At 45.4% G+C, this 8,818-nt stretch overlaps 1 protein-coding gene across 3 annotated transcripts; it reads left to right on the forward strand.

The window, feature by feature from the left end:
- The first annotated feature begins 357 nt into the window (after positions 1–357).
- LOC310875381 (FH1/FH2 domain-containing protein 1) lies at positions 358–8,818 on the forward strand. Of its 3 annotated transcripts, XM_083788589.1 has the most exons (9): positions 358–1,528; positions 2,777–2,917; positions 4,124–4,306; positions 4,415–4,534; positions 4,846–5,007; positions 5,559–5,812; positions 6,810–7,035; positions 8,256–8,364; positions 8,572–8,818. In XM_083788589.1, exons 1-9 carry the CDS (start codon positions 1,040–1,042, stop codon positions 8,598–8,600), a joined length of 1,713 nt encoding a protein of 570 aa, XP_083644715.1. In that variant the 5' UTR covers positions 358–1,039; the 3' UTR covers positions 8,601–8,818. The 3 variants fall into 3 exon arrangements, with proteins under 3 accessions (XP_083644715.1, XP_083644716.1, XP_083644714.1); XM_083788590.1 differs by lacking the exons at positions 8,256–8,364; positions 8,572–8,818 and adding an exon at positions 7,877–8,214 and having other exon boundaries at positions 4,846–4,887; XM_083788588.1 differs by lacking the exons at positions 8,256–8,364; positions 8,572–8,818 and adding an exon at positions 7,877–8,211.

Consider the following 8,818-nt stretch of genomic DNA (forward strand, 5'->3'; position numbering starts at 1 on the left):
CAGAGCACTCATATGACACAATGCAGAACAATCGTAGGAGAAAAAGGTCATTCTGATGATCACACAGCAGGGAAGGGGTGATGGTGGGGGGAAGTGGGAGGGAGGATGAAGAGAGATCTTCTGAAGCAGATAGACGGGTTTGTGTAAACACAAGTAGCAATACAAACAGGAGATGCTGCCCCGATAAGGAAATTAAGGGAAAGGGTGCAACTCAAATAAGCCAAGACTGATATACACAAACTGTTCAAATGAGAGAGCGAGAGAGAGAGAGAGAGAGAGAGAGAGAGAGAGAGAGAGAGAGAGAGAGAGAGAGAGAGAGAGAGAGAGAGAGAGAGAGAGAGAGAGAGATGAAAAGAGAGGTTGGCTGTAGAAGCAGGCCAGTAGTGCATGTGGGAAATGCAGGCCTGTTCCTTAGGTTTTATTCAGTTCAGTTTATTCAGCAAGACTCTGCAACTGATGCAACTCTTAAAGCAGAAAAAAAAACGATGTACAATCACTGCGTTCACTTCAAAGAGGGATTCTGAATCTTGAAGCAGAGGCAGCAGAAAATATTTGGAATAAAGTCTAACATTGCCACTACTAGATGAAGCAACCAAGAAGCATTCGACTTTTGGATCATCGTGTATTTGCAACCACTCTGTGAAATTCAATTTTTTGAGGGACAAACATCCACTTCACCGGAGGCAATTACAGGTTACGCCACAGCGAGAACACCCAGAGGTCGTTCAAAGATTATGGTTCGGTTGGCCGAGCTATGAGCTTCTCCCTGTGCACTTGTGGTCAACGAGGGAGGCAGTGCAACCCGGAGACGCTCAAATGCAAACACAGGGGCTGGAGTGAAGTTGTTGACTCCACAGTGAGGAGAGAACGGACGTGAGAAATTCTAAAGCCTCTACTCTGCAAAACAAGAGAAGACCAGGATGAAGCAGCGCAACGACAATCAGTGTGATATGAAAATGAACCGTGTTTGAGTGAACCTTTTTTGGGCACAGAAAACTCAAAGTTATTACTTGGCAGGACATTCTTAGCAATTCATTCAATGAAGGAGTCTGACCAAACCGTGGAGGCACCCCTCACCTGGGGTTTTGACCAATCATGGACCGCCTTCCTAAAGCATGGGCGGCGTCTCCGCCTCAACACCTTGGACTTTTCTGACCTCTGGGACGAGGAGGACCTGGGAGTGGACAGCACAGAGGACGATGGAACCAACTCCAACAATCAAGTGCCAGCAGGGTGTCCTCCTCAGAGCCCTCCTGTCCCACCGCCTCTGCCTCCGCTGGCACCGCCCCTTCCCATAGCTCCTCCCCTACCACCTGCGTCCCCTGCAGGTACTCCCGTCAAATGTCGCACCTTGAAGTTACACTGGAGGGGACTTCAGAGCCTGGACCCCCTGCCCAGGAAAACCCGCTTTGGGACCCAGACCATCTGGGCTAGGCTGGAGCCAGTCCACCTGGACACGACCCAATTGGAGCACCTGTTTGAGACCAAGGGCAATAATAATACCTGTACAACTGTCAGTGGGTGGAGGGTAAGAATGAGTTGAAAATGGATGTTGCTTTTAAGAGCTAAGGTAAATACTTTGAGGACTCCCACATGGGAATCAAACTTGCCAAAGCTAAGCTATTACCTATTATGTTTTGTAGGATTTTCCCATGTGTCATCTCATCTTCTTACCAAGTTTACAATTAGCTGTGTACTGTATACACTCTGTTGTAGCGTAAGTGATAGCCAGTGTACTGAATGTAACTTTTTTTATCCATGGGCTATAATACGTATTACTTACCAGTGGATGACATTGTCCAATAAACCCCCATTAGAATGTGAAAAGAACCTACATGTATGCTGTCATACTAGTGACTGATAAAGATGATGATTCACCTTTTTAGGCAGTTTTTGTTTATTTAGATAAACTGTGAATGCAGAGAGACATACGTTGAGGGGAAACAACATGCAACACAGGAGATGCTGTGGTTATACAGTATGTGGTCAGTGCACTAAAGAAGATTACTGCAATACCCGGCCACAACCAAAATTCAGCAACTCTCTGCTTGATGCAGGTGGTAATTTACTAATTTCTGCAGCTAATGCTGCATAAATCACACTGCAGTGATCACACTGCAGTGTGTATCTTTATAGTGCAGTGTCTTCCCAGCAAGACCTAATTCAGCATTAGTGTAGGCCTATAACTATCTAGGTCTCCTTCTGACAGAGCATAGAGGTGTAGTATGCACCATGATAAAGTAGCACTAGCAACTGCAGTGAATTATCATTGTTTGTTTTGACCTACTTGGAGTGCCAGGAGGGTGTGGTCTAGTATAAGGGACACACAATGAAACCCTCAGAACCTCTCACAGATTCAAATTAACCCTAAGGATTTTAGTTTGTGTGTCAGATAAACTGTCAGACTGAAAAATGTCCTTTCAAGTGTATTTGAACTGAATTGACTGGATGGATTCACATGAAGAGCCCATACTACTTTTGCTCTACGCTCTAATAAAATTGACCGATCTACAAGCTCACATCTCGTCACATTGCAATGTGCTGTGAGCTTGTAAATCTGCTAATCCTCCCAAATCTTTAGTCTGTATAGGATAGGGTTCAAGTGGTTCAACTTTTCTCCAGTCGTTGCATCTGATATTACAATCTCACTTATATTGGGCAGGATAAAAAGAAAAGAAAAAGATACAGACTGAGGAGGCCTGTAATGGAAGTGATTAAGGCATTCTCACGTTGACATGTGGTCTTTCCTCTCCGCTTCCCCTTGCCTCAACCACAGAAGCAGCCTTCGGTCTCTGTACTGGGAGTGAAGCGCAGCAATATCATCACCATCGCCCTGAGCAGCCTGCCGCCTCCTCGGCTCCTACCCCCGGCCATATACAGTATGGACAACAGTGTGCTGGACAGGGAGGATGTCCAGGTACTGTTTCTTATGACCCCTAGGCTGGCTTTCTTTTTAGTGTGCAGATGAGTGGGATTCTGCTTCTCAGAGGAAGCATTCTCGTCTTGGATCCTGTTCCGGTTTGCACGGGCCAGTTGGATTAGTACACCACTATCTTAATATTCTTATACATTATATATATTATTATCCGACAACATTGCTATACCATATTATATTATCCTACACTATTACATTCATTATTATTGTTATTGCTAAACTACTTATTTGTATTTGTATTTGCCTGCATCTCTTTCCCTGTCTATCTTCTATTTTCTTTCTTTCTATGGTTATGGTTGTTTATTTCTTGCTCAAAACAGACCTATACAGTTTGTTATAACCCTCAGAAATGAAGCTTCAGTATCTGACCTCCAGGCTCCAGCACATTTGTCTTCTTCTTCTTTTCTTTTTCTTTTATTACCATTTCTATTAGTATTCATCCTTTGTTGAGTATGAAAGATGAGCAGGATGCAGCAGACACAAGAGAGGAAAAGTTCAGATTTGTTTTGACAGCGAGGCGGAAAGGAGGGGTACATACTGTGTACGGGTATTCACATTTCGCCAGGGGGGTCAAAGAAGGTTACCAGGCCCAGGCCGTAGCGTAACGGTCTGGGCACCGGACTGGTGATCCAGTCGCGGTGTGCCGCGGGTTCGACTCCCGGACCCGACACGGCCTTTACCGCATGTCATCCCCCCATCTCTCTCCCGTTTCCTGTCAGCCTACTTTCTATCCCTTAAAAAATCAATAAAGGCGTAAGCCGCAAAAAAAAAAAAAAAAAAAAAAAAAAAAAGAAGGTTACCAGAGCGTGGGGTTTTGACTACGACAATTTATTTTTGGGCACAAAATGCCCTGAATCTGTCTGTTCTTGTATGAACCAGTGACCTGCTAGATTTAAGCAGCCAACAGACAGACTGAATGGTTAGAATTTTGTATAATGTTAATGTAATTTTATATCATTCCTCTCTTTCTCTCTTTCCGTTTAGTCTCTCTCTCTCTCTCTCTCTCTCTCTCTTACGTGCCCTTTTACAAGGCATTGAACCCCTACCATGAAATGTTCTATGAGCAGGGCCTGGCTGTAAACAAGTTATTGAGCTTAGTCCAGTTACCCTGGGTAAACATAGTACCTATCCTTACCTTTCCTTTCTCTCTCTCTCTCTCTTCATCTCCTTGAACCTCTCTCAAAACAGAGGCTTCAGTCATTGGTCCCAAGTGAAGAGGAACTCAAACTGATTCATGAGGCCAAGTCTCTGTCCCCACATTCACCTCTGGCCCCGGCTGAGCTCTGCCTCCTCACACTGGGGGATATCCCTCACCTTAGCTCCAGGCTGCAGCTGTGGGCCTTCGCTCTGGACTATGACACGTTAGAGAGGGTCAGTGACAAAATTATTTTTTTATGGCATTTGATTTGACAAAGGTCTAGTAGTGTCAATGTTATTCTACTCTGTTGATTTATTCCTTTTTATTCCTATTATTTCCAGGAAATTGCTGAGCCACTGTTCTACCTGAAGTTAGCGATGGAACAGCTGTCAGCCAATCAGACATTCAAATGTATACTGGCTACGGTGCTAGCCATTGGTAACTTTCTCAATGGATGTAAGGTGAGTGAGTGCATTACTGTGTCATCCCCACTGCATGCACCTGAACTAATTCATTCATTTATGAATACTTTAATTGTATTAATCATTAACATCTGACTGTTTCTCATCTTCCTGCACACACACACTGAACACACACACACACACACACACACACACACACACACACACACACACACACACACACACACACACACACACACACACACACACACACACACACACACACACACACACACACACACACACACACACACACACACACACACACACACACACACACACACACACACGGATGCGGGTAATTCCCTCAGGCCCGTGGTTTTGAACTGAGCTATCTGGGGAAGTTAACTCAGGTGAGGGATACTCACTCACGCCAGCCTCTGTTGCACCATGTCTGTGTTCTTCTGCTGGAGCTTTACCCGCAATCCAGTGACCTCTACTCTGACATCACCGCCGTCACCAAAGCCAGCAAGGTGCGTGTGTGTGTGCGTGTGTGTGTGCATGCATGTGCGTGCGTGTGTGCGTGCGTGTGTGTGTACACTCTATCTGCATCTCTCTCTGTCTCGTTTCTATGGTTTTGTGAGTAAAACCACTATCCACACATCACGTTGTTTGTCTCCTCTGCCCTTAAATAGCATCACCCTATAACCCAGTGCTTTCTCTCTCTTGTTCTTCTTTATCCATTGCTCTCTTTCTTTTTCTCTCATAAGTTTTACCTAACTTTGCAACTACAGGGAAAACATGCACTTTTACTGTACTTTTACTGTTACTCTTTTTTGTTTTTGTTATTTGCTCTTTGTTTGCTGTGCTTGCTGTGATTGCTGTTATGTTATCTATGCTGCTGCATTGTCAGAAGGAAGCAAAAATAAGTTTTACTCTTATGTACCTGTACACAAGATGCAAAAATAAACTACAACCTTGAACCTTGAACCTTGAACATCTCTCTCTGTCTCTCGCTCGAGCATGTAGCCACTTCTCATGGCGTCTCCACTGCCCTCAAAGTACCGCTCTCTGTTGTTCACAGTATGATTACGCCTTAGTCCAAACCAACCTGACCCAGCTGGAGGCCACGTGCAAAGCGTTGTGGGAGCAGCTGCGCACACTGGAGCGCGCGGACGAGAAGCGGCGAGGGGGGAAGGGGGGTAAGAAGAACAGAGGCGACGACGAGGCTGCAGCGCCCCCGGAGGGATCCCTACGCCGCAGGTTGCCAAAGTTCTTGAAGGAGTGTGAGGAGAGGCTGAAGGTCCTGAGAGCTGTCCATCGCCGGGTTATCAACAGGTAGAGGCTGTGGCATAAGTCCATTCTAGTTTTAACCACTTGTCTTTTTATAATATTTTTTTATTGATTTTTTAATTTTATGACGAAGACAAAACAAAACCAGACACAGACAGCTCAGCTCAGACACGTTGCGAAACAAAGGGCACAGATATTACACACATACACATACCGTCCAACATCCATAAAAACATACACCAAACAACAAAATACATTTGTTTGATGCCTGACGGTCTAGATGGGTTAACAACTACCCTGAGAATATTTTTCTTTATATAAATAATACGACAGTAACAGTATTAATACCCACAGCCAAAGGTAAAAAGTTAATTAAACATAAAGTGAATGGGGGCACCCACTGGCCTAGTGGTCCAGGCACGTGCCACATACAGTATAGTCTCTGGCCTGACAGCGCGTCACATATTCGAGTCCCGTTCTTGACGACCAAAGAATGAATAAAGTGAATAAACAAGGAATGATGATCCCTACATCAATTATCTTCCCCTGAAAAAAGCCCATCTAGAAGATCTACAAGCTCACAACGTGTCGAAATCTGCAATTTTCACTTAATCTTTGCCCAGGAATAGGGATGCGAGGGCTGAGGTTTCATGTATTTAATTTTCTGTTCCAAGGGCAACAATCAAACCATAGAAATTGTGTGAATAAGTGACACATTCAATACTGTGCAAACAAAATACTTAGCATTCCTATGGTCACATAGCATATTCACACTCAAAACCACAATCTTGTTGTACTGCTGGCAACTGAGCGGTGTCTCTGGAGTAGCTGGTGTTTATGTGCCTTGCACAAGGGCATCTTGAACAGTGGCGGAGATAAGGAGTACTTGTATCTTCACACTGTCTGTGTCTCTAACTCTTGCTTTTGTCTTTCTTGCTGTCGGCCTTTCACCCTCCTCCTCCTGTTTTCTTGTTTTGTTCTTTATACAGTATCACGCCATTCTTTGATTATCATTGTTAATCTTTCTTGTCTCTCCATGCAGGTTCCACTCGTTCCTGTTGTTCCTGGGCTACTCACGGGCCATGGTGAGAGACACGAGCCCCGAGGACTTCTGTAGGATCATCAGTAACTTCTCTCTGGAGTACAGAGCCACACGGCTTGCCATCCTGCAGCAGAGGGAGAGGGAGAGAGAGAGAGAGAGAGGGAGTAGCCCGGCACCCAACACACCTGGAGCACGGAGGAAGCGTCAGCCGACTCCCTTGTCAGAGGTAGAGAGAGAGACAATGGAAGATGGAGAGAGAGAGAGAGAGAGAGAGAGAACGGGTTTTAACTTTACATCCTCTCCTCTACATTCTCTCCTTCCTGTTTAAGATCACTCTTCCTTTTAGAAGCATCGTCAATATATACACATTTAAGAACATTTTCATCTCCCTTGAGCACCTGGTTGGCTGTACATTTAACTGCACATGCATGCTGTTGTACGTGCTGGCACACGGTAACACGGTGAATGAAACTCACACAGAATTCATGCCATTACAGTACCCTTCTATGACACATTATAGTCCCATGTATTGCACTGCTGTACCCGGCCGGCATCCCTGTATCTCGATCTCCCCTTGCAACCGACATATATAGCGATTCCACTGTTAAGTTCTTAGCTTACGCATGTTTCATGAAAACTACTTTTTATGTATGTGATGTATTGCCATGCTTTTTTGTTTGTAATTCGCTCTGGATTAAGAGCGTACGCTAAATGCCTAAATTGTCAATTGTAAAAATTGACAGGAAACCACACCCCACTGCCACAAAGACCCATGTATAAGCATCAGGCTAAACTTTTGACCTTTGAAAAACAGGAGGTTCTGACGTTCCCCCATTAAGCACTTAAACCCATACAGTACTTTGTTGACTGGGGTACCCCAGGGGTGTGCATGCCAAGTATAAACGTTTCAGTCATAGACATTCTTGAGCCATCTGCTCAGTTGCCTGGAGAGGGTAATTTCATTTGATCCTAATATAAATGTACCACGTCTCTGTGTGTGTGTACGTACGTCTGAACTCCATATAACTCGAGAACCATTTGCCCCACCGACTTCAAATTTGACACAGGCGTTCCACACCACCACTGGGAGTGCAGTGCCTGGTGTCAAGTCCATTGGCTCGCTGGTTGTCCAGACCCAGCACAAAAGCCTCTGCCCGGGATCTGGACAGGGCCCCTGCCTCCTGTGCCCAGGCTCTGTGCATCTCCATATGAAGCTGGCCTGTTCTGCCATCTGTATAGGGCCTATAGGCTATACTCCATATTTGGGCATGCCTGACAAATAACTCCATATATGGGCAAAAAAGGGACACAAATAACTGGGTGGAGCATGCATTTCCATCATTCTAAGTTTAGGACAGTGCCCAACGGTCACCGCTCTGGTTAATTAAATAATAAATAATACACGATTCACACTTGTGTGACTTGTAATGCGTTGATTCCCTATAGGAAAGTATAGAACAGTATAAACTGGAGGAGGTGCTGCGGACCCCAGAGCCAGCGTTCAGACTGGACCTCACTTTGCCCCGAAACCGCAGGAGGATGAGCAATATCAAAGGTGTCTGTCTGTATGTCTGTCTGTCTGTCTGTCTGTCTGTCTGTCTGTCTGTCTGTCTGTCTGTCTGTCTGTCTGTCTGTCTGTCTGTCTGTCTGTCTGTCTGCCTTTCTGTCTGTCTGTCTGTCTGTCTGTCTTGTCTGTCTGTCTGTCTGTCTGTGTCTGTCTGTCTGTCTTAAAGTTAATCTGAACATGATGTTGATGTTTCAGGTCCATTCTCTCGGAAGCTGAAGTGGTGAGAGGAGTCCTGCACTGGCCAAAGTTGTTTGCAGGCATACCTGCCAAGTGCCAAGTTCCAACACAGTTCCTCTGTGAAAGAGGGGGGTTTTCTGGACGAGGAAGGTTTTCTGCCCCGGACCCCAACCCTACACCTCTGTCCTCTGCCCCAACCCTACTCTGTCCCCTGCCCAACCCTACTCTGTCCCCTGCCCCAACCCTACTCTGTCCCCTGCCCCAA

This window comes from Protomyctophum parallelum (assembly GCF_964188405.1).
Source record: "Protomyctophum parallelum genome assembly, chromosome: 18".
Taxonomy (NCBI): domain Eukaryota; kingdom Metazoa; phylum Chordata; class Actinopteri; order Myctophiformes; family Myctophidae; genus Protomyctophum; species Protomyctophum parallelum.

What these genes read in the sequence shown, in the direction of transcription:
- LOC310875381 (XM_083788588.1), top strand. Translation starts at nt 1,040, where the DNA reads ATGAAGGAGTCTGACCAAACCGTGGAGGCACCCCTCACCTGGGGTTTT. An exon ending in CAACTGTCAGTGGGTGGAGG is followed by an intron (nt 1,529 to 2,776) that starts GTAAGAATGAGT and finishes CCTCAACCACAG; the next exon opens with AAGCAGCCTTCGGTCTCTGT. An exon ending in TGGACAGGGAGGATGTCCAG is followed by an intron (nt 2,918 to 4,123) that starts GTACTGTTTCTT and finishes CTCTCAAAACAG; the next exon opens with AGGCTTCAGTCATTGGTCCC.